Raw genomic sequence first — 25,966 nt, 5'->3', positions numbered from 1 at the left:
TCATTTAAATCTCAGATGGCCTTTCATACTGTTGTCCTTTGCCTCCACTAACTGTCTCCCCTCCTTTACTTTTCTAAGGGAATATTTCTCTAAATTAGTAGTTATTCGAATCTTTTTAAAGAGCAATGAAACCTCCTTTTCAAGAGAAATTTTATTTATAACACCAATACATAAAACACAAAAGTAGAGTCGATCTGACTGAAGTCAAACTGCCTGGCTGGCCTAGATGTCCAAAGCATCTCTGGGAACCCCTGGAGTGTCATGGAGCATAGTTGAAAACCACTGCTCTACAACTTTCCACTTCCTTATTTATGGCATGCCAAAAAAGCACCACTAAAAATTGAAGAAGTATGAACAAATGAGGAACCCATATTTTGTTTTTCAGCATTAGTGTTAACTTACAGACTTTCAGAGTCCTCCCTCTAGAACAGAAGCTCTTAAGACCACAGGCGCTATGCTATGATGAATTCATCAGCTCCACACTCAAGGGACTAGTACAATGTTTTCAATGCAGCAAGAACTGAGTAACTAGCTGCTGAATTTAATCTATGTCATCCAGAAGATAATACACTTACAGAACTTCTTTAGAAGTGGCTGGACAGACAAAAATAGAAATGGATTTTTTAAGGTTGATAATCACACTTCTCTGTGGCACAGCCCTTCTGATCTCTGTTGGGAGAAAACCATCAGGCTGGACCTACATGGTATCTCCACATGTCCACGCAGTACAGGCTGCCACCTCACATTAAGCCAGTCCAGGAGACAAAGGTTCTCTCACACTGCTGTACCAGCCTGGTACACTCCAATGATGTTAGGCTCCGAACAGTAGGGAAACATTAAAAGGAAGGCTTCTAATGTGGGTGTGCACAGCGTAAGCACCTGACATTAAGGCTTGCCCATCAACTCACCCACACGATGTTAGCTCTCCTGCCACACCACACTCACCCATACCCCATCTCTACACACGTTAACTAGTAACTACCTTAGCAGTAGGGGCGACTTACTTTCAGGGGAGCCTTCGCTTTCAATTCTGAGTTTATTCAGGCGTTCTTCTTCCTAGAATTTGGAAAGAAGTTTTCCAAGAACACAAGTTAGAATTTCCAGATGCTTGCAAAAGTCCACATGCTGGGTAAGTGATCTGACTCCTTAAAGGAACCTCCTCCAACTGTGTTCATGCTTCATTGGAGAAAATGCCCTAGTCCGTGGAGCCAAAAAGCCTGACTTGTTGCAGGAACACAGATCTCTGGGTAGGGGCATTCTCATGCCCCTCCGCCCAGGTGTGGTCCCATGACCCAGGAGACAATGAGCTAATCTTGTCTCCACCTTCGGCTTTAGGCTGTTAAGGCCACTGGGTCATGGAATCCTGGGAACAGCGAGTTCTGTTGTGTACTCCATCTGCCTCCTAGTTAGTAAGTCTTAAAATAGAGCTGGCATTGAGGATTAGTGGGTCTGCTTTGCCTCCCCAATAGGTGCTTGCTAAACCATGAGTTGCCCTGGCTGTATTTTACATATTAATGATACTTTGTAAGAATTCTTTCACTTGTAAAATTCTTCTATTGTTGGCTGGAATGTCACACCATCTGTTCTAGTAACTTTTGAAATCCTAATAAAAGGAGGATGAGGCTTCCCCTCTCCGTGATGGTCAGAGCGAGCCACAGTCTTCCATTCGTTACTGGCCAATCATCCTGCTTGCTGGATTTATCTCAGCATCCACAATCATATTCAACACTTCACTGACTCCTCCTTATTAAGTAGCATTAGCATGACAGAATGTCCATCCAGGGCTCATAGAACCCCGCTGATCAGCTGGCTTCCAAACTACAAAGTGGGTAATCTTGAAATCTTAAGAGCTGAAAACACATCCAAATTTGTCACAGTCATAGAAACAAAACAGAAAGTGAAAGCAGAAAATAGATTTCTGTTTTATTTTTAAACACCTCTAGATTTTTCATATAATTTTTTCAGAATCTAAAATCATGTCTCCACCTCAGTATGAACTCAGATTAACTTATAGATGGCTACATATAGAAATATTTACAGATATATGCATATGCTTAGGTTAGTATGCACACATATAGCTAATTGCTCTGTCAGCTGAGAGGGCCTAGAAGCAGCAGTGAGCATACCTGAGCCCAGATCTTGGTTTCCACTACCTTTTTTCTCCAATGAAAAGAACAGAGCTCCTTGAAGAATGGCTAATTCTAAGACTGGAGCAGAGAATATACAAAATAAGCCTGGAGCACCTTATATTGCCAGAAGTTAAGGAAGAGCGGGAGAGGGAGAGAAGGGCAGGGGAGGGAGGGAGTGAGGGAGGGAGAAAGACCCCGCAATGATGGAGCTTTAAGCTTTGTCAAAGGGACCTACGAGCCAACTGAAAGAGCTTTAACTGCCAAAGCTGAAACCATCTGAGCAAAAAAATAAATAACATAGTACTGATTTGTAACCCAAACTACAAAGTAAATATTCATGTCCATACTGGTATGTTTTTTAAATGACTGAATAAATAAACGGGAGAAAATAATGTCCAATGCAGAATAATTGCAAATAAAGTATGTAGATACACTCCACCCTGAAGATGACTCCCCACTCCTTACGCGTAGGTGATGCATAGTTACTTCCTTCTGAAGAGTACAGTAAGGAAAGGGGGGAATTAACAGTAAAGGAACGTGACAAAGGTTACCTCAAGCCACATGAGCAAGGTCAATATCAACAGTGACAAATCATAGTATGTACCCATGATGGGACATGAGAAGAATGAAACCTCTGTGGTCTTCCTCCCTAAACCAATCACCCTAGTCTAATCATGGGGGAAAAAAACAAACAAACAAATGCCATTGAGGAACAGTCTGCAAAATTGATGACTATGTTTCCAGATCATTAACTGAACTTATAACTTTGTATTCATTCTATCAGATCCTAATAAGTATCTGAGGTGGCCTAAATAACTTGGCTTCCTCATGATTTCTGTCTACATACTGGTGGGGTCCTCACTGACCTTGGCTCTGAGCTCCATTTCTGCATCAGACTCGTCCAGCCAGCGATCGAAGTCAGGGGCCAAAAACAGTGGGCGCTTCTCCTGCTTGGTGAGTCGCTCCCACCACTGACTCACCTTCTTCTGTACGGTAATGTTTACCTGCCTCTGGGTCAGTTTGTAAACAGGCTAAAAAAGAAAATGAGACTGTGAGTATGCCTTCTCCTTCTCACCCCCCCCACGCCTCCCCCTGAAACTGCCCCAAGCCAACAGGACTATACAAAGCAGCAGCAGGGTAGGCTTATTCCCCTTCCTTCTCTGTTCCTGGATGTAAGAGAACATCCAGACCAGGGGCTGGTAAAGGGAATATATGGTAAGAACATATAAACCCCCTCCAGGATCTACATCACACAACGCACTCCATCCAGTTACTCTCTCAAGTGCATCCTCACCTTCCAAACTTCCCTCCCATGAACATGACTGAATTCAAATGGTCAATGGTCCCTGGCACAGAGACTCCTTGTTTTAGAAAGGTCTAATCAAGGCCAGAACTGCACTGGATCAGATACAACTTTTTCATAGGGTCAGCCTAAGGGAGTCTTCTCAACTAAACTAAAAATTCTTAGAGGCTGTTCCAGTTCATTATTCTTCTATGTGGCCTCCCCTTTGCCTCTAAAGGAAGACCCAGGGCAAGTTCTCCACTGCTTCAACAACTGCTGACTATTAAACAACCAAAACAAGAGACCTCCTGCAGACAGAGATCAATATCCTCAAAGCCGCAGAAATAGGAGTGTAATTCCAGAAACAGGAATACACATGCGTTAGTCTCTCCCTTCCTGTTAAAGAAGCTTCCTCAAGCTCTGAGAAAGGGAAACTTCAATACACACCCAGCATTCTCTCTGAAGAGCCACTGCCTCGGCCCCCTCTGACCCTACTGCCCCCCTGGCAGAGCCCTAGGAAAGCAGCGCCCGGATCTGGGCTCCACCTGCCTGTGCAGTTCTGCTCTCTGCAGCAGGGACCACACTCCTTGCCGTCATCACTGAAAAAACAGAATATCAGAGCTGGGAAACACCCTAGAGATCCCTTCACCAATCTTTCACTTAACACACAAGGAAAGTGGAACTCAAGAAAGTGAAGAGACTTGTGCAAACTGCTAAGTGGCAGAGCCCAGATTCACCTCAGGTTCTCTGACTCTATATTCCTCTGTAGCTAAAATGTGTTCCAAATAAAAGAACTATATTCTCCTTTGGTTTTTGTCTTCTTTCTCACAACTCCTGCTCCCCATTTCACTGAACTGCTGATACATATTTGTTTCCTAAAGTAAACAGGGAAGAACATACCTCTGGCTTCACAAGCTCTAAGAACTCCAGGTGAAATTCATAGACATTGTCTCCTTTGGCACCATGTCCCTGAGCTATAAAGAAAGAAATGTGGGTTAATGCAAACCTGAGCAGAGAAAGGCCATCCAAAAGCTTAGTGCAGTTCTTTCAGAAGTGTACACGTATTAACAGGTCCCGCCAAAATGAGTGCGAGCTTGTGAGACGAGCTGCTCAACAGCCAGGTAAGCTAGCTCCGGACAGGGGTTTCTCTCCGCTTCCTCCCTCTGATGGTCAGCTCCAGGGTGTTTACTGAATCTTCCAGCATGGCCCTGACGATGTCCAGTACAAACAGTAGGCAAGAAAAAGAACACAGAAAGGAAGGCCAAAGGTATCACGCAGACATAAATTTAAATTTCACCTGTACTTTGGTGCTGAATCCAAAGCAGAGAAAAACCGCGTTAAGAGAAAGTGCAAGATACACGGAAATGCTGGATGGTCTCGAAGAAAGCCCTGAACCTAATGCCTCCCAACCAGGGATGGAAAATGGAGAAGGCGATTCTCTTTTAGCACATCTCAAATGGAACAAAAAAGAGAGAAAAAATCTTCTCCGCTCATTCCTAAGAGAGGACAAATGGCACTGGGAGGAAGGTGCCCGGGCTGACCACACGCCATCCCTGTGCCGTGACATGGCTCCTGTCCCCAAATCAAGCCAGGCCGCGGGGCCAGCGACTGCTGGGTGTCCCTTCCTCTCTAACTCTCTGACTGGTCTATCAATTCGGTTCTCTTCCCACACCTGGCCACATGGAGAACAGCTTGCCCAATATTTGCTACAGGAAGCTGTTGTTCCCTTACATTCCTTAAGATAGAACAGTCTACAAGCTTCAAGGGGCAAGATACACTTTTATCACTTTTATCCTCCTTTCAAATGTATAACTCCTAAAAAAAATTAAAATTAAATTAAATTAAATTTAAAAAACCTGTGCTGCTGCCACCACTGCTCTCATCTTGTAAATCATATACACAAATCAAGCTGTGCTTTCATATAAGTATGTTAAGGCAGATGGAATCTCATGTAAAACAGAAACTCTTCAATGGCCCATAACCCTAGTCACTTACTAACGACATTCCAAGAAACTACAACAGAAAGAGGCTAGGAAGAATCTCACCCCACTGGGTAAGAGTGAATCCAGACCTACCCTGAGTGAGGCACAGCAGCAAATGTGCTGATGAGCCAAGGAGAAAGGAGATGGAGGCAGATCCACAGAATCAGAGACTGTCGGCTGGAAAAGCTTTACAGATCATCTAGAGCAGCGGTTCCCAACCTGTGGGTTGCGACCCCTTTGGCAGTCGAACGACCCTTTCACAGGGGTCGCCTAAGACCATCGGAAAACACATATATAATTACATATTGTTTTTGTGATTAATCACTATGCTTTAATTATGTTCAATTTGTAACAATGAAAATACATCCTGCATATCAGATATTTACATTACGATTCATGACAGTAGCAAAATTACAGTTATGAAGTAGCAACAAAAATAATTTTATGGTTGGGGGTCACCACAACATGAGGAACTGTATTAAAGGGTCGCGGCATTAGGAAGGTTGAGAACCACTGCTCTAGAGTGTTTCTTAAACTGGTCTGTAAGTGTAATTAATATCAGGGAGCCACACAGCCTCTTTAAGAAAATTTCTATTTTTTTATTTCATTATAAGATTTTTAAAAAATCATCTAGATCAGCAGTCCCCAACTTTTTTGGCACCAGGGACTGGTTTCACCAAAGACAATTTTTCCACCGACCGGGGGTGGGGGGGTGGGGGGGGGCCTCCGTGGTACTGAGAGTGAGGCCAGCCCCCGCTCACCCCCTGCTGTGCGGCCTGGCTCCTAGCAGACACAGACAGGTACTGTCCGTGGCCCAGGGTGGGAGACCCGTAATCCAGATGGCCACCTTATAAGCAAGTACTACCACGCAAGTTCAGTAGCTGTCCTTACATCTGTGTTCATAGCTTCAATGAAGCCAAATATCACTTAAAGTGACCATACTTAACTCTTAACAGGTTTCTCAGCCTGGGTCTCTGACCCTGAAGGATGCTGAGGACATATTCTCAGATGTCTGTGGGTCCTCAAGTTTGAGAAACACAACTTATAACCCAATGCCCTATTTTACAGGTCCAGAGAAGTCAAAAAGTTGTCTGAATTAGAGCTAAAAGACAGATCTCCTTATTTCTAACCCAGGATTCTTTTTTGCTATATCTACTTCCTCTCCGAGGAGAAAGCAGGATTTTAAACAAATTCTTTGGTTTCTTAACCACGTTTTCAAAACAATCTAGTTTGCCCCACAAGTATCTATCAGAGGTAAGCATAAATAGAAAGTGAATAAAACAAATATATAAACATAAAAAGAAACCACCACTCTGCTTCCTTAACTGTTCAGAGAGCTGGGAGCATTTGCCCAAATACTGACCTTTGAAATGCAGTACATTTTCAGTGATGCTGATGGCAGGATTCTGTGAAGAGACCAAGGATGCAAGAAGGGGATTTTAATGAGGAGAAAAATGGAATTAAAACCAGGGGTTTAATTCCCTACATCAGGGACACAGCCTCCTACCCTGTGCCTCCCCCAGAGAATACATTTAGTCATTTATTCACATCTCTGTGTAGGATTTCTCTCTATCTGCACCCATCTGAGATTGTAGGCTCCTGCAAGAAAGACCCTAAGCTGCTCTCACAGTGCAGAGCAACCAGATACTCAGCCAATCCATTCTGAGAACTGCAAATAGTGCAAAGTGCTATATGAGAGGTGCTATAGGGAAATTCTGTACACAGATCTCTAAGGCTCAGCCCCTGAGCTGCGGAGGCAGGGAATCTAGTGGAACCGATGAGCCATTTCCTGTGAGAAGATATCAAATAATATCAAGTAACGTACACTCAAGACGAAAAGAGTAGTAAAAAGCACTGAGTGTTACACTTCAGTTAGCAAGCACAACGAGGATAAAATTTTGGGGAAAGCTTCACCAAATGTAAGACCTGTCTCACAACATGAAGAAAAAATTAACTCCAATAGGGAGAGGGAAGGGCTGAGGATGAAGAGTGGTTGGATGAAAATGGAACATGTAGGGCCTTACCCTCAGGCTCCACACTCTTAACCCCATCCAACGGAAGACTAGAAGAGATAAAAATTCTCCAAATTGTTCAGTTATTTGTTCCCAGAGGTTGCTATGTGCCTTTAACAGCATAATTTAAAGTGAAACTACTTAACTCTTTTTCCAGGGAATGAGAAACAACTCACCTCCTACCTCCCAGCTCAATGTGAGTAAGCCAGAAGCAGTACGTTCCACTGCCATAATTAGCTCAGTTATTTCTCCTGCAGGCTTGGCTCTCCGCTCCACCATGCATCAAAGGAAGCCAACAAGACAGAGAGCAGGTTGGAGAGGAAGTATACTAACACTAACGGGCCCTAGTCAGAGCCAAGAGTGCTAGGAAAAGGGGAATAATGAAGCTTGGGGCCGGGGGGGGGGGGGGGGGGGGGGGCAGCATTTGAGTCAAGCTTTATGCTAAGAACCTCCCCAGTGGGAGTGTAGATTTCAGGCTGAGAAGCTCACCCAAAGAGGATAACAATCTAGATGACCTCTGTGGCAGGAAGAGGGAATTAGGGAACCAAATCAAAAAAGGCTCCACTTCCAAGGGGCTTGGTTCCTCAGCAAGGGTAACAGAGTTTTGATGTAACTATTATTGTGAGAGCTAGAGTTCTGGGATGTCTTGGAAGTAAATTTCCTACCTAGGTCACTTCTTGCCCAACTCTTCATTCAGGCGAAAGAAAAAATGGAGGTTTGGAGGCCCAGTAGACTCTCCTCAGACAGATGTGTGCAACCAAGGATTACATGGCCAGCCACAGCACCAGTCCAGCATTTCTGTGAGCCAGACTTCAGATGCTAACTCAGCAATAATGGGGCAGCTCCTACCCAGCAGTTCACTGGGCATCTCAGGTTCAGCTTCTCTAAGGGTGGTGGTAGTGGAGGAATAGTTCAGTTAAAAATGCTTATGCCAGAATCAAGTTCAAAATTATAAAGAGACCCTGAAGTAATATTAACATCTTGCCCTGGCCAGGGTGGCTGAGTTCAACGCCCAATCCGGGCACATACAGGAGGTAACCAATCAATGTTTCTCTCTCACATCGATGTTTCTCTGTCCCCCCTCTTCTCTCAAAAAAAAGCAATGGTAAAAATCTCCTGGAGTGAGGATAAGAAAAAAATTAACATCTATATTTGTAAGATTGGCCTATAATTTCCCTCTCTCTCTCTCTCCGCCCCCCCTTCCCCCCCCACCTCTGGAAATTTAAGTACAAGTCTGGTGTGGTAGCCAGCCTTCAGGATGGCCCCCAGTGAGCTTTTCCTCCTGGTATTTACATGCTGTGTAGTCCCCTCCTCCTAACTGACATCAGGCATAATCTAAGAAACCAACAAAATACAGTAGAAACAGCAATGTGACTTCTGAGGTTAGGTCATAAAAGTCATTAAAGCGTCCATCAGGCATCCTGGGCTGTTCACTCTGGGCCCATGTCATGAGAATACTCCAGCAGTCCTGTGTTAAGGTCTACCTGGAAAACTAACTTGTGAACATCAACTTCCCAAAAAGGTGAGTGAGACATTCTTGAAGTAACTATCCCGGGTTATCATACAACTGACATCTGACTACAGCCTCGTGAACAAGCCTCAACAACCCTAGTCCTTCCTGAGGGACCCACAGAAACAGAGAGATGATAAATGACTATTGTTGTTTTAAACCACTACATTTTGGGGTGATTTGTTATACATCAATAGATAACTAATAAAATTACTTCTATAAATGTTTCGTAGATTCAATTGTGAAGTCACTCAAACCTGGAAATTTCCTTATGGGAAGATTTTTTACTACTGATTTGTTATTGTGCTATTTAGGTTTTCTATGTCTTTGAGAGAAACCATCTTTACTTTCTAGGAACATATCCATTTTATCTGACATAAATTCAATATTCTCTTTGCTTTTTAATGTTTGTAGTTTCTATAGTTAAGTCTTTTTCATTACTGATATGGTTTCTTAATCTTATCAAGATATTTTAATTGTCTTTTCAAGAACTAACTTTGAGCTTTATTGATTCTCTCTCCTTCCTATTTCTGCTCTTTATTTCCTTCAACTTTGACAGAATTTGCTATTTTTTTCTAACTTCTTGAAACTCACTCAGAGATCATTAATTTTCAGACTTCATTATTTTCTTTTAATTAATAATTTAAATATAAGCATTTAAAAATATAAATTTCCCACCAACTCCCACTTTGGTTGCATCTCTCAAGCTCTGAATGTAGAATTTTCATTATCAGTCACTCTAAAATATTTTCTAATTTCCATTATTGTTTTTTCCCCCTTGAAATATGGGTTACTGAGAAGTATTTCTTAATTGCCAAACACAGGATTTTCTAGTTATGTTATTAATTCCCACCTCAATTACACTGTGATCAGAGAACATTCTCTGTATGATTTTAAATCCTTTCAAATTTGTGGAGACTTGCTTGAGGAAGCAGTATACAGTCAAATTTTGTAAATGTTCTGAGTAAACTTACAAAGAATGCATATTCTGGAATTATTAAATGCAGTGTTCTATATATATCCATTGGGTTTACTGATAATTATTTGTTCACATAATCTATCTTTATGGAATTTTGTCTTCTTATTCTATCAATTACTGAAAAAAATCAAACTATTTTATACTTGTCTAGTTCTCCTTGTAGTTCTATTAATTTCCATAGTAGAGAGGCCCTGTTACTACTTACATATAAGTTTAACATTCTTCCTGTTGAACTGAAATTTCTATCATTATGAACTTACCTTTTTAGCTTCAAAAATACATTTTTGCCTAAAACTCTTACCTGAACAATCAACATAACTGTACTACAAGGATCTACATTTGCATCTGTCAGGCACCTAGGGGCCCTATCAGTTTAGACCACTTTAAACTAAATTACTGGTTTGAGGGATTTTGGATCTCCAAAGTTGTGTAAATTTGTGCTATGTAATCTTTTGAGAGCCAATTAACAGTTTTAAATCCTCAAAGATCTTTTCCTCTACTTGGTCCAGTGCCAGTGCATAAGGGGAAAGGAAGATGGAGTGGTTTTACCTCTAATTCATCCTTCTTCAAGTGTGTAGTCCTCTGAAATACAGCTAATGGGAAGAAGAAGGGCTTCCTATTACATATTGCATCTCTGGTGGCATCTGATCTTACTCTGTCCCCTGCACTCTGTCAGGCTGTCAAAACCAAAGTTCCAGTTCATGCAGTTGAGCAATGTTCTCAAGGCAAAAACAATTTCAGAGTTCAGCTTATCTCTCTGAGTTGCCCCTTTATTTTCTAACTTGTTGACTCCTTGATGATTTTAAGATTTATATTGAGCTCTTTTAGTTATTTTTAGCAGAAAGTTTGATTTGCTCAACTTAGCCCAACTTTTTCTAGAAATTGAATTGGACCTTTGCTTATGAAAAGAGAAGTGAATACGGAAAAGGGTAAAAGGTGTGTTTGAAGTCAAATGGACCTGGTACAAATCCTGGTCATATCATACTTATTTCTATTGTTCACTTTCAAATCCACAGAAACTGTCATCATTTAAAAAAAAAAACAAAAACAATAAAACCCTTTATTCCACAAGACTGTTGTAACAACTATAATAATACACAGAGAGTCTGGCATCTAGTAAGCATTCATATTATGGTTGCTTTTGTTCCTCTAACTAGAATGCTCTTCTAAGCTTCCGTTATCTAGTCATCTTTCAAAGTCCAGGTCAAATTGTTGCCAGTGGAAATGGGGTCCTTTTACAGTTGCCAGAAAAAGCATTTTGGGAGACCCACATATGAGAGAATGAAATGTACTGGTAAGTTTTATTGGAATAGAAACGGAAGGCTGCCCCCAGGTTCCCAGTGTCTCATCTCTGTCAATCACACTGTGGAAAAAGTCCAGCCTTGTCTCCATCAGGCCCAGAAACATGGCCAGGGTCCAGAAATTTTGTGCCATGCCAAAGCTTAGTCCAGTGCACCCTTTGCTCCTTCCGGCTGATGCAGTCTCTGTTTCCAGCTGCCCTCCAGCTGGTGCTTGGAGCCTGCACTTGGAGTCTCCCCAGCTGCCCGGCCACAGGTGGCTGCTAGGCCCCACATGGCTGCTATGGAGAGAGAAGGCAGCAGCCCACCGTCAAACACATATTATGGGGAGGGAGGGAGGGGTAGAGAGAGGGAGAGAGAGAGAGGGAGGGAGAGAGAAGGAGGGAGAAAGAGAGGAAAAGACAGGTAGACAGAGAGTGTGCGTGTGGGAGAGGGAGAGGGAAAGGGAGAGATCTTGCCTTTATTAAGCTGATTATATTATCCTTGGCTTAGGAAGGAGCAGATGCTCTTTCAAACTAACCAATCAACTTCCCAGTCCTTTGGGGCTGGTGTTGGGTCCTCCCCCTGCACTATCTTGGCTTCTACCAGGCATGAGCCCAGCAGAGGAATTTCCCCTTTATTGTTTTATTCCTTCCCTCCCCACTTCACCCATAGTGTGGGTCAGTGACCAGTTGTACCCTGGGGAGATTGGAAAGCCAGTCTTTCCTCCCCACACAGGGCAGGAAAGGGTGTTAATCCCCTTGGTGAGAAGGTGGGTGCAATGCTACAACACCCTTGTTTATTATGAATAATAATTTCTGATTCCCTTTTCTGTCTTCCTTTATTAATGTCTAGCTAGCTACACTAACAAATGTTAATTCCTCTTCCCACGTACTCACTTCCAACAGCAAAATTAATAGCTTCCTTACTACCTTGTCTTCACCTTCACTATAATACTTATCACTGTTCTGTAATTATTGTTTATTGCTTTATCTGTCCCTGTAGAATTGAGTTCCCTGATGGTAGAAACTGTGCTTATTAATCTCTGAATCTCTAATGCCTCAACTACTATCTAATAAACTGAAATTAAATCAATTCGCCCATTTTCATAATCTCTGACAGAACTACAGAATTCAATGAACTATCTGCTACCTAACTCTCTAGACAGTGGTCTCCTTTCTCGTTCAAATTGTTAGTATTTATCTTTGCTGATATGTTTGATTCATATATATGCAGAAAAGACTTATGAAATAAGTATGAGGCTCACTGAGAACTCCCTACCACCTAGTACTGTGTCTGTACCATTGTGAGTACTCAAAAGTTATCAAATTACTTAATTACTTAACTGCTTTATTAGTGTTTGTTTTTTCACTGTGATTCTGAACAGCTTAGACTTAGTTAATCTTTGTTATAAATATTTCAAGCAATCAGTCATACACAGAAAAATTTAGCAAACACCACTGTACCTATCATCTATTCTGCTTTACTTGCATTAGGTTTTTAACCCCAAAGAAATAAAACAGATCTGAGTACAGCTATACAATTACTTAATCCCACTGCCCATCCTCTCTCAAACACATCCTGTCCTCACAGGTAACCACTATTCCAAAACTGGAGCTTACCATTCCTGCTGTAGTTCCTTATTCACTTATAGCATGTTGGGTATCATTATACAAAGTTTTATTTTACATATGACATAAATAGTTGCATAGTGTCTATACAATTCTTCAACTGCTTTTTAGTGTATATTCTATCTCTAAGCTTTATCTTCATAGATATGGGCAGTTCTGTTTCATTTATTTTTAGCTGTTGCACAGTGTGCCATTGTGTAAATATACTACAATCTATCAAGGTTGATAAGAATTAAGATTGATTTAAAACATTTTACTGCAACCCTGGCTGGTGTGGCTCAGTAGGTTGAGCACCAGCCTGCAAACCTAAAGGTCACTGGTCCGAGTCCTGGTGAGGGCACATGACTGGGTTGTGGGCCAGGTCCCCAGTTGGGGCCGTATGAAAGGCAACCAATCAATGCTTCTCTTTCACATTGATGTTTCTCTCCCTCTTTCTCCCTACCTTCTCCTCTCTCAAAAAAAAAAAAAAAAAAAAAAAAGTGCAATGAACATGCTGTTTCCTTGTACATGAATAGAAGCACTTCTCTAAGGAGCAAAACTTCTAGGTCACAAAGATATGCACATCTTCAGCTTGACTAGACAGTGCCAAACTGTTCTCCAAACCAGTTGTACCAATTAACACTCCTACCACCAACTGTATAGAACTGTCCCATCATTAAACATCCTTGCCAACAGCTGGTAATGTTAGACTCTTCATTTTTCATAATCTAATGTGAGAAATAATGTTCCATCGTTTTAATTTAAATGTCCCTGGTTATAAGTGAGGTCAAGTATCTTTTCAGATTTATTAGCCATTCTTGTTTCCTTTTACTCTAAACTGCTTTTGTTACCTTTTTTTCTATTGGATAATATGTGTTTTTCTTATTGATCTACAGGTAGGTCTCTATATATTCAAGATACTGGTTATTTGTTAGTGACATGTGCCACAACACCTGCTTCAAGCTTATCTTAAACTTGTCAATCTTTTTCTTTAAGGTTTTCATTTTCTGTGTCTTGATTAATGCATTCTTCCCTGTTCCAGTACCATGCAGCCTACTATATTCTCTTTTAATAGTTTTGCTTTTTGCGTTTAGGTTATTAACCTACCTGGAGTTGACTGTTTTGTACACAGGCAAGATCTTGTTCTATCTTTTTGCCATCGGGATTACCAATTGTCCCAATACAATTTCCTGAATGGTTCATCCTCTCCCATATTAATTTGTAAAGCCGCACTGTTGCACAGTAAGTTTTCATATGTGGATAAATCTTCTCATAGACTCTATTCCATTCTATTGCTCTTTGTAGTTCTCTCATTTAAGGTTTAATATCACAATAATTACCCCTTACACTTGAATAGCACACTAAAATTCCCAAAGCACTTTCAAACCCAATATCCAATTCAAACCTCAAAACAATCTTTTTAATTAGGTGTTATTATTCACATTTATTTGGATCAAGAGGCTAAGGTTCATAAAGGTTAAGTGAGTTATCCATGGCCACCAGATAGTAAGTAAAAAAGCAAGGACCCGATCTCATGTCTTCAGTTACCACTCTTTCCACCAGACTCTACTGGGTAAGAACAAAAACCATACGTTTCAAACAGTCCCAGAACTATGCACATTGTCCACAAACAGGCAACAGGCAAAGGCCTTTATAAGTGAACAAACGCTTAAATAACTATGGTTGTTGACACAAATCTGCCCATTATGCTTATCTTGAAAATACTCTATTCTGAAAGTAACTGTGTCCTAGACCCCCTGGACTGCAGCTAGCCTCTGCTACCCCGCACCTCAAATGCAGACAATGCTGCTGTTGCAATCTTTATTGTGCACCATTTCTCCTCACGTCAGTAGTGGTTTCTCAACAGCCACTAACCCTGAAGCTCGAAAGACAGAATAGAAGAGAGAGATGAGTTTTTTTAAGTTGCAGTTTTAAACAAATTTATCTGTCTCTCAAAAAAAAAGATAGTTCGCTGTCTCAAAAAGAGGGAAGCTGAGCTGATGCCCCCAAACTGGAATTCAATACTAAAACTCAAACATAGGCTATGGGACATGCTGGGTGGAGCAAAGGGCAACAGAAAGCTGTCCAACAACCCAGCACCTACCTAACTTAATGAGAGACAAGAGTAGGTACTCCACAATGGTTTTCACTGAACAAATACATGAATTGCTTCATCCTGAGCCAGAATCACCGGTTTCACAGGCCCTGCATAGACTAATGAATTAAGCAATTTAAAAATAATAATAAAATAAAAAGCAGCCCTGACATTCAAAAGCTGGCTTGGCATTCACAGCTAAGGCATGTTATTCTCCTACTGGACATAAACAATCGCAGAATATACCAGCCTCAGACAAGGTTATTCTGAAACCTTGATAAAATGATAATTTTTTGTAAGCGCAGACAAAAATATGGCCACTATGTCACCCGCAAGATACCAGACACCCTTCCTCTCTACTTCCCTACCAATTATGAACAGTTTTATTCTTGTGCTTGTCTGTCTTCCCTTTAAATAAGGTTTATTCAGATGACCAACCATAGAATTGCCCTCATTTTATGACAGCATCTAAAATGAATCCCACTTCCTTAGACCATCCCTGAATCACCAAAGTCCACATCCTATAACAGTTCTTTTAAATACCCTTTTAAATCACCCCAAAGCTCTCCGTGAGGTATGCCTTTCCTTGCTGAAGAGTCAGAAACCCAGTTTGTTTAAATAGTGTGTTCCTGGCAATCTTTGGCTGGAGGGCATTCACATGGTACAAGTCAGATAATCTAAAAGTCTTTGCCTTTCTCTTTCTGGAAACTTCTCCCAATCTCAGTTTGACAACAATTCTTCATCTTATTTCTGGAAGTCATCTCTAACTTAACAATAGAGAAGTAACAAATTCCTTTAATACCAGGGACCTGGTTCAACATTCAACTCCAATTTTATCAATAAACAAACTCATGCACTAAATTTTTTGTTTGTATGTACTATGCTTCCTTCTAGATAGCATGCCCTTAGAGAGCCAAATTTGTCCAACTCATCTTTATATCTGTACGTATCTCACATGTGGTAGATTTCTTTTATGAATGGTATGAACATGTTGCTTTTAAACTAATAGTTGCTGAAATGGATGCCTAAGAAGTACACATGAGAAATTGCAGAAAAAAACAAAAACTCAATTGGAAAAACAAGATTTATTTATTTTTCCCATAAAGATAAAAAAAGGATTTCTCTTTCCAAAAAAAATTCCATTTTTTTTCTCCACCTTTTCATTTCTTTACTTTAACTGTATTTTAACCATGTAACTTCATATTTTTTCAAAGATTTAATTTATTTATTTTCAGAGAGAGGGAAAGGGAGGGATAAACAGAGGGAGAGAAACAGCAATGTGTGGTTGCCTCTCATACACCTCCAACCCTGGCCCTGGCCCGCAACCCAGGCATGTGCCCTGACTGGGAATCAAACCAGTGACCTTTTCGTTCGCAGGCTGGCACTCAATCCACTGAACCACACCAGCCAGGGGTAACTTCATATTTTTAAGTGTAGCAAATAGTATTGACATGTGTTCATGTTTCTTTACTAAAGGTTAAATCTTTTAGAAAAGAAGACAAGTATGATGCATTCTTTCATTTGTCCAACTTAACTTCCACTTGTTTCCACCATGACCATTCCTTTCCCCCCTAAAATCAACTTTTCTGTTTGTAGCTTCAAAAGTATCCCAGAATATTACATCCTCATTACACAACAGACATCTAGAGAGGGCAGAGTCTGAGTTCATTTAATTGGTATACATCAGCGATTTTCGACCTTTTTCATCTTATGGCACACATAAACTAATTACTAAAATCCTGTGACACATCAAAAAAATATTCTATTTTTTGCCGATCTGACAAAAAATAAATAGGTGTAATTATTTTTTCTTTTTTCTTTTTTTTTTTTTTTTACCATGTAAGGGAAAAGAGGTCCGCGCCCCTGAGTAAATAGTCAGGTATTGCATGTTTTAAAAATTCTTGTGGAACACAGGTTGAAAATCGCTAGTCTACATAATGCTAAACACTTAAAAAGAGAGGCTGTTTTAACACGCCAGACTTTTCTTATTGATTGCTGGAAAAAGCCCTCTCTAGATGGAGGCTTTGGTCCCTATCTACAAAATCTTTGTCTTTTCCATTGTTCATTAAGACATGCTGGAGGAGAGAAGAGACAGGCAACACAGAGCGTTTATTCAATCTCTGAGGCAAAAGTATAATTCAGCCTGGTTAAATGGCACACTGAGCCATGTCACAGCCTACTTAAAGGCATTCTGGCTAGTATTGTCTTTTATCTTTCAATGGGAAAACAGGTTTATATTCTAGATGTTAAGATTAAACTCAACAAATTTAAATCCACAAAGTGCACCTACACCTTGCAAGACAATATGCCAGACAGGCTGACAGATCACAACATAAATTCAGAGAGAGAGTTTAAGTGGAATGAAGGAGGTTACAAAGTACCATAGATGTCAAGGAGAGCAGGAAGTAAGGATGACTGTAGAAAGAACAGTCCAGACCAAAAACTCCAGTTCCTCAAAGACTGAAATCCTGGACGGTTTGGATAGAATTATGGGGATACTGAGGTCCACAGATCTCCACCATGAGGAGGCCTCAGCTTGTTCACATCGGGAGCCAAAGAGATCAACCATGAATGCTCAATATAAGAGAAGGTAATTTTTAAGTTCTCTATGCAACTCAGCAAACCCGAGTTCACAACCTTCGGAACAAGCGGTAAAAACCATTTCTTTGAGACCTTCTGGACTTGAAAATTAACAAGAATGATTTCCATCAATGACTGGTTGGGGGTGGGTGTGGCCCCTCTGAGGCAGTGCCAGGCCTCGTGAACGTCCGAAGGGACTGGCGAGACCTCTCGCGCCAGCTCTAGTCATCTAACCACGGCCCAGCAAGCCAATGTCACACTGTACCCAACGAGTTCATCCCACGCCTGCAACGGCCTCAGCAAACCCCAAACTCTGACCACCAGGCCTCCAGGGCCGGGCTCGGGCTCCATCGGGACGAAGACTACGAACAAAGAGGAGGCCCAGGGCAGATTCCGAGGCCGCCGCGAGGCTCACGCAGCACCCGAAGGTACCCGCAGTCCTCAAGGGTCGTGGCCTGGACCCGAGGCTGGACGCCGTGAATGTACCCGACCCAAATCGCGTTGGTGCACATCAGGCTCTCCTGCGCGCACCCAGACAAAGGACCAGGGGATCCAGGTAGGTCCCGTGAGTCCCGGGAGGCCCGGCCCTGCGCGCGTCCCGCCGCCCGGACCCGGCTTTTACCTGCACGTCACTCAGCTCCACGCGCAGATACAGCTCGCGATGTCGCTGAGCCCAGTAAACGTGCGGCGTCAGCACCTGATTCTCCATGGCCACACAGCCCAGGACGCAGGGAGAATCTACTCGCTACGCCTCGCTGCCTCTGGAAGTGAGCGACTGGAGCCGGCCGAACGCAGGCCGCAAACCCCCGCCCTCCTAAGGGCCCGCAGCCCGCAGCCTCGAGAAGCCCCACGCTCTCCGGCCGCACTTGCGCAGTGACAAGGCGGTTGGTGGAAGCGCGGGCTCCCGGACTTGGCAAGAGCCCCACGAGGCTGGGGCGGGGCGAAGGCGGGAAGGGGCGGGCCCAAGAGCGTGGGACGCAGAAGCCGGCTGCGGCAGCCTCGGGAGTAGCCATCCAAGCAGGTGCACCGCGCTTCGCTCAGTTCTTTAGCGCGATGCTTTTAGGTAAGCTCAAAAATTAAATAAAAAAAAACGCGGGAGACTCACGAGAAACCGGTCAGCATAGGGAGAGAGCTCGGAACTGCTGTATCTGGAAGGTCTCTCCCATTCTGTCAGTCATTACACATTTCCTGAACACCTACTTATCGTCCTGGGGCACAAGGCCAAACCTTGGAGCTATTGATGACAACAGTTAAGAAACAGTCCCTGGCAACCTGGAATCCTCAGTCTATTCAAAGACACAAGTAGGGGACGTCTGTAATGTCAAGAATTTAAAATTTCAAATTTATCTGGGCGTCCTGTATTATATTTGAAAAATTTCATAGTCAGTTCTCAATGAGTATTTGTTGCATTTATGAAGTTTAAAAAAAACAAAGATGCAAGTGATTACAGACAATAAAGATAATGGTGGTTATAAGAGGGAGCAGTGTGGGAAGAGGATGGAAGAGTGTTCTTAGAGGGGACAGTTAAGTATAAAGGTCAGAGATTTACAGTACTGATGGAAATATCCTATTCTGAGCTGCCCAATATTGTAGCCACTAGCCACATTAAGCTTTTGCCTACTTGAAATGTGGCTGTTGAGAATGAGAAACTGAATTTTTAATTGTATATACTTCTAATTAGTTTAAATAGCCACATATTAGTGCTATCATATTGGATAGAGCAGGAGATTTGCCTCTCTTAAGAGAGGAAACCCAAACTAGAGAAAACATTAATTTATGTCTAGTTTCAACTATCTCATCTGTATTCATTTTCATGTTCAACTCTGCCACAGTGAGAAAGCAACGTTACTGTGAAAACCAGAAGTCTAGGGCAAAAATGGAATTTATACTTCAATTCTGTTAGTGCTCATTTACTTATTACCAAAGTGCTGAACACAGGGATACAAAGATGAAAGAGAAATGATGCCAGCTCTGAGGAAACATTTAACTCAGGGGTGGATTGTATAGCATATAGAGTGTTTTAATATGGGAAATACCGAGTTCCCAAAGAGGCAGGAAGGTAGGAACTGAGGGTTATAGAAACTATGGGCAGCTTTTGAGAGCAAATTCTTGAGAGCTGGACAATGACATGTGAGCAGGAATTTGATAGAGGAAGTAGCACAGGTAGGGCAGTGGAAGCTCAGAGCAGGAGTCCAAAGGTGAAGAGATGTGGAGGTTCTGACTGCTGGGGGTTAAGGGCCTGGAGAAGAGAGGTCACCCTAGATCTGGAAACACAGATAGGGAGTGGATTAGGAAAGTCTTTATTTGCTTCAGTGAGGTGTTTGTTCTGTATCCCACAGACACATGGGAGCCAAGGAAGTTTGTTAAACAGTAGATTAGCAAAATCAAATATGTGCTCACAAAATGACGTGTCAGTGAGGAGGAATTGGTAGTACACATACCAGTTGAAGGTGATATAATCTGCCAGGTATGAGATAATGAAAGCAGTAAACCTGATAGCTTTGAATTTAAAAAATATTTTTTTAAAACCTTATTGATGTTTAGATGTAGAGAGAGGGAGGGGGAAGAGAGAGAAATGTTGATTTGTTGTTCCATTTATTTATGCACTCATTGGTTGCTTCTTGCATGTGCCCTGACTGGGGATCAAACCCAGAACCTTGGTATATGGAGATGATGCTCTAACCAAATGAGCTCCTAGGCCAGAGCTACAGATTGAACCTTGACATTTTGCCTCAAGGGGCCTACCCAGCCTGGTTCAATGACCACTAACCTAATGAATGACTTCTCCTGGCCTGAGTTTCCATATCTATCAAATGAGAGAGTTAGAGTCAGTCTCCTCCAATGTTCTTACCAGATTTCTAAATTTTCCTGAAAAGAGGCCAAGTATTGTACACCCTCGCCCCAGGGGAAATCCAGTCATAAGAAAAATGAAATGGAAAGGGAAAAGAGTAGCATCCAGGTAAACCATAAAACTAAAAGATGGCAGAGGGGATATAAAAGAAAAAAAAGGAGGACCAAGAGGAATTGCCAAGCTCAAGTACGTACGGTTTTATGATAATACTAGTAAAATGATAATGCAAATTAAGCACTGTCTTTGTGTCCTACCTTGTAGTCCTGCCTCGTGTTTTACCTCGTGTCCTGCCTTCCCAGTCCCATTTGGCTCTGGGCCATCTCTCCCTTCTAGGCCACAGGAAACATGTGCTGAGTGCTTGCTTTGGAGGAAGCACAAGCTCAATGCTTCAGACTACTTTTCTACCTTTGGCAAATGATCATGCACATTCTTGTTCACCTTTTTACAGAATTTTTTATTCCTGGGAGAAGTTCTAGAAAATGAGCTGTAGAATGTGGCTCTTTTGTGCCTCATCGAGAATCACCCGGCCATATACCCTTAGCTTAGATCAGGTTTCTCTATCTAGACAGCACAAAGCTAAGAGTGGAAAAGGAGACTCACCGGATCAGCCCAGGCATCCACTGTAGAATGGCGGGCACCCAGCTCAGAGCCCTGTCATCCCCTCATTATGCCAAGAGGGTAGAATTGCAGCCAGTCATCCATAGCCTGTCAAGCCACAGCTCAAAGCATGTGCAGAGATGCTCCACCCACCCACCCCAGGCTCAACTGTTAGGGATGAAGAATGGCCTTTAACCCCATTCAGCTCTCTGAGCTACCTTCGTGGTTGCCAGGTGCAGACAGTGGGTAAGTACGCTACCATTTGTATTAAAATACTTGAGTAGTGGGATATATATAGATATACACACACATTTTTATATATCATAAAATATTACAGGAAAGCATATATGCAAGAAGTCAATACCATAAGTTTCTTGTGAAAAAGGAAACTGGGTGACTGGAGGACCAGGATGGGACAACATTTTTTACTATATACCTTTTTATACTTCAAAAACTTTGAATCATGTGATAGTATTACTGATTTAAAAACTTAAATATGAAAAATGAAGGTAAAATGCCCTTTGTTATTATTGCAGCTTTGTTTATACTATGGCCCCGAAAAGGGATTTAAAAAAATGGGGAAAGTGGAAAAACAAACTCTAGCCCTAAATCTCCTGTAGTCCACTACTATCAGTGTATACATTATTTGCTTATGATCTGTTTCCTCAACTAAATTATAAATCTCCCTAGGTCACAGATTGCCTCCTTTTGGTATCCCGTAGTATCTAACCCAATGTATTTCATGAAGTATATGCTTAAAATATATTTATCAATGATAATGCCCAGTACTAAAAAAATTTTAGTGAAATTGGCACACACACTGAATGTAGATAAGGGCAAAATGAATTCATGGTATCATTTTAGAAAGCAATTTTGCAATATATACCAAGAAAAATGGAGAACTTTATGCTAATTGGCCTAGTAACTTCCCTTTTGAGATTTTATTCCAATAAAATAATTTCAAGGAAAAAAGATGTATATATGAAAACATTTATGCTGTTACATGGTACAAAGATGAAAATTAAACAAGAATGACCAATTGACTTGTAGTACAACTACTCAGTTGAAAAACTATATAGCTATGCAACGTGATGAATTAGAAACTAGTAATATTAAAAATGTATGATTTAAAATTTTTATAATTCCCATTACAACTTTATATAGTGGTAAATACTGGGCAGTAACTTCTGTTTTTGTTTTCCTCCTTTATAACCCTTGATCCTTCCCAATTTAGGGAGCTAGCGTGGGGCAACCATTGTCTTCTGCAAGTTTTAATGGTAAGACCAGAGAACAAATAATCAAATTCCAGCTACACATTCAAGACAGGAAATATTTGGAATAATATGTAGACTAAATAAAAATTTTCCAAGGTGAGGAGGGAGGGGAAAGTCAAGAGGGAAGTAAGGGAGTACCCTTGAGAAGGAGCCCGAGTCTTGTCCTCACCTCCCCTTAAGGGCTTCTCCAAAGCTGAGGGAGATAGTATGGATAGATCCTCACCCCTCCTGACAAGTTTAGTGCAGGACCTGAGAGAAGGAGTGCCCCAGTGTACCAGCAGTGAGTGGAGATGGAGGTTGAGGACTGGCAAGAGAGGGCGTGAGGCTTCCTGGGTGTGGGTGTAGGTTCAGGAGAGTATCTGAGAAGGGCCAGCAATTGGAGTGAAAAGGAACAGAGAGTGTGAACTGACAACTGGAAACTAATGGATAACATATTTAATTGGGTGCATAATAAGGGGAATGGTCACACCTGAGGATTAGCTGCCACTGGTTTTCTGGAACTGCCAAAACAAAGTATCACAAATCAAGTGGCTTAAAACAATAGAAATTTATTCTCTCAGTTCTGGAGGCTAGAAGTCCAGTCAAGGTGTCAGCAGGGCCATGCTCTGAAGGCTCTAGGAGAGAATCCTTCCTGCCTCTTTCTAGATTCTGGTGGTTGCTGGCAATCCTTGGTGTCCTTTGAATTGTACCAGCATCAGTCCAATCTCTGCCTCTGTTGTCACAAGGTCTTCTCTGTGATTGTGTGTGTTCCTGTGTGTTCACATGGCCTTCCTTTTCAAAAAATTATTTTATTTTATTGACTTTAGAGAGAGAGAGAGATTTGTTTTTCTACTTATTTATGCATTCATTGGTTGATTCTTGTATGTGCTCTGATCCTGGTATAGACAAAAGACTGGTCATTATCCCCTTCACCAGGGAAGATCCTGAATTGTATGAGTGGGTTTGACTGAAATTAATCAGGATTATACTTTTTACTAGGTAGTGAAATGGGTCATATCAATACAGGTTGGGTTGAATGATAGAAAAAGTAAGGATAATTAAATGTGTGCGCACATCTATATGTGGCTTGAAAATGCTGCTCCTGCTACATATGTAAACTATGTATACAAAATAAAAGTTATGGTAGGATAGCGGGATTATTGGTGGATATTTCTTTAATGATGTCAAAAAGTTGTGTCTACTCTAAATTCAAATTGAAAGAATGATGCTTGTTTTGGGGTAGAGGTGGTACAGGTAGTGATATCCAATAGGTTTTGGGCATGCCCTTCTGGGAAACCGGGGTTCCCAGAGTTGTCTCTTCCTTTGATCTGAATCATGATCTAAATCCAGGAAGATATTAGTACGTGTTGCTGATTGATTGAGGTCCTCATAAGCTTCCCATCCTCTCCTGTTCTGGAGAGGTCATAAGGCATTCTGCTAAGAGTCAGAAATGCTTTGGTTCAAGCCTTTGCCTTTGAGGCCTATATGGATACATGCAAGGCTGCCATATGCATGGTGGAGTTGTTCCCCTACAGCTTTCTCAGGGTATGAGGCTTTTTAAGTCTGCCATAGAGAAAGATAATAATACTGGAAACCATGAACTCTGAATTCAAATCTAGTTCAATCAAAAATTAGCCATGTGACTTAGGCAAGTCCTTTACCTCCTCAGGACTTGTTTTTTAAAATCCATAAAATTATATATTTTTTGTTTGTTTTTCAGGAGGTCTTTTATCTCTTACTAGAATGCAAACTGCACAAAGACAGGTGTTTTGCCTACTTTGGTCACTATTGTAGCCTCAGTGCCTAGATCAGGGTCAGGCATGTGGCAGAGAGCCAACAGACATTTTGTTGGATGGATGAAAGGAAGTGCAGTATATTTCATTGTATTTGTTAGGATGTATATTCAAAGCCTTAAAACCTAGTATTGGGTCATGTGCAGCAAATTCATAAGGAATTCAAGTGAAAACGACTGTACCTTTCTTTTAGGGGAGCTCAACTGTAAATAACCTGAGGGAAGACTCATTTAACCTCAGAGTGAATTATTACATACTGAGGAATGGAAATGACACCCAAATGGATCTTTTATTAGTGCTATTATAATAAATCCTAATGACACACACCTCTGACACATGGTTCCTTGTAATAATAGAAATAGCGGAGGCCCAGCTTTCCCACTGTTTTGTACTAGCCTACCATTCCTCAATCATCTCCCCAAGCTCCCCTTTTCTCTTTCTTTCAGCGAATGTATGATGTAGACTAGAAAAGAAATTGTAGATTAAGGGACCTGCCTCTGGTTTATTTATAGCAAGTGTCACTCATTTCTCTGCCCTGGGCCCCAGTTTCTCCATCTTTATGTGTTAGTGTGACACACATGGTTTTCCTTAATTGCAACTAAGTGACATGTTATTGTACCTCTTTTACAGATAAATAGTTCAAAGAGACTGTGAGATCTGCTGAAGGCCACTAATTAGTACTAGAGCCAAGCTTTCTGACTCCAAGTTCAGGTTTATTTTCACCATAACAATGGGACGCTCAGTGGATCACCGTGGCCCTGGTCCCTCGAGCTCTACGTAATTTCCATGAAGAGGTAGGAATTTTTGCCTGGCTTGCTCCTTGCTATAATCTGAGCGCCTACAACTCCAACTCCGCCAGGCATAGGGCAGGCCCTCGATATATATTTGAATGAAAGCAATGGATGAGTAGAGACGCGCCGCAATGCGTCCTGTGACTTCCTGCAAGTCGCTAGTGCGGTTCTGGATTTCATCTCAGTCCCCCACTCTAACCCAGTCTCCTTCCCACGCCCCGTTCGCTCCTCCGGCCACGAGAAGGCACTGTCATAACAGACCCCACCCAGCAAGGAGCGGTGCCTTCTTGGCGGCGCTGGTCGAGGGGCGGGTCGCTAGGAACCGGAAGTGCCGAAGCAAGGGAGCCCCGGGAGCAGTCCCCGTTGCTGCCTTTAAGTACCGCGTTCCGTTACAGTTACCGCCGGCGCCGCCGTCGGCGCCGAAGCCGTTGCGGCAGCCGGATCGGGAGGAGAGGCGGCGCGGCATGAAGCGGCGCAGGCCCGCTCCGTAACACGCGTCGGGACGGTCCGGGCGGGGCCGGGGGGGAGAAGGTGCAGTATCCGCCCCCTCTCCTTCTTCTTCGCCCGCGAGGCCTGGGCCCCAGCCCGCCCGGGCCCTCTCCGCTTCACCGAGGGGACACCCCGCGCGTTCTCCGTGGTAGCCCGCTCTGTGGTTTACCTGGCGCGCTGCCTTGCGCGGGCCAGGGACCGTGGCGGGGCCCCACTTGCCGGAAGAGGAAGATGAGGCTCTGAAATTCCGAGTCAACCAACGTTCACTGGGTACCCCCTGAGCGCTGGGTGCTGGCCTTCGGACTTCCACGTTCGTTCTCTTAATTGAGCATCCGTGGGGTTGGGAGCTGGGTTTACAGATGAGAAACGAAACGGAAGCCCAGAGGGGCGAAGGCATTTGCCTAAACCCCGGCTGAAGTCACTTGAACTGAGACTTTCTGGTTTCCCAGCTGGTGTTCGTTTCTTTATACTGCCTCAGTCAAGGTCGATTCCCTCCCTTCGCTTCTCACCAGCCCCCTCGCATTCTATTTCACCCTCCTGGGACAGGATAGATACTTTAGTTTTTAAAATTTCTCTTATCACACATTTTTCTCCCAAGACTTCTAAGACATGGCCTCTCCCCAATCCCTCTTCTTGACATTCCTCATTCATAGCTTTCAAAATCTTTGCCCACTCGCTGATGATGAACCTCTCAATTAGCTGTGGACCCTGAAAAGTGAAATAGCTGGCTTCAGTG

At 42.4% G+C, this 25,966-nt stretch overlaps 2 protein-coding genes across 4 annotated transcripts in view; one reads left to right on the top strand and one right to left on the bottom strand.

The window, feature by feature from the left end:
* HACD3 (3-hydroxyacyl-CoA dehydratase 3) overlaps window positions 1-18,363 on the bottom strand; it is a 28,715-nt gene extending 10,352 nt beyond the window's left edge. The window contains exons 1-5 of the mRNA XM_090270793.1: window positions 18,079-18,363; window positions 6,757-6,799; window positions 4,312-4,385; window positions 2,996-3,160; window positions 1,005-1,056 (exon numbers count right to left, since the gene is read on the bottom strand). Of these exons, the coding sequence (XP_090126919.1) occupies window positions 1,005-1,056; window positions 2,996-3,160; window positions 4,312-4,385; window positions 6,757-6,799; window positions 18,079-18,165 (421 nt within the window). The 5' untranslated portion in view covers window positions 18,166-18,363. The remainder of the gene's footprint in view (window positions 1-1,004; window positions 1,057-2,995; window positions 3,161-4,311; window positions 4,386-6,756; window positions 6,800-18,078) is intronic.
* A 6,709-nt stretch (window positions 18,364-25,072) lies between these two features.
* Window positions 25,073-25,966, top strand: part of DPP8 (dipeptidyl peptidase 8) — a 54,638-nt gene continuing 53,744 nt past the window's right edge. For 2 of the 3 annotated variants that reach the window (XM_090270788.1, XM_090270790.1), the window contains exon 1: window positions 25,073-25,540. The gene's annotated coding sequence lies outside the window, so the exon portion shown is untranslated. The remainder of the gene's footprint in view (window positions 25,541-25,966) is intronic. The other variant, XM_090270789.1, reaches the window with a different exon arrangement.

Source organism: Furipterus horrens, unplaced genomic scaffold (assembly GCF_987537825.1).
Source record: "Furipterus horrens unplaced genomic scaffold, mFurHor1.1.pri manual_scaffold_3, whole genome shotgun sequence".
Lineage (NCBI taxonomy): Eukaryota > Metazoa > Chordata > Mammalia > Chiroptera > Furipteridae > Furipterus > Furipterus horrens.
Note: the sequence above shows the minus strand (reverse complement) of the source record. Positions and strands in the feature narration are given on the sequence as shown.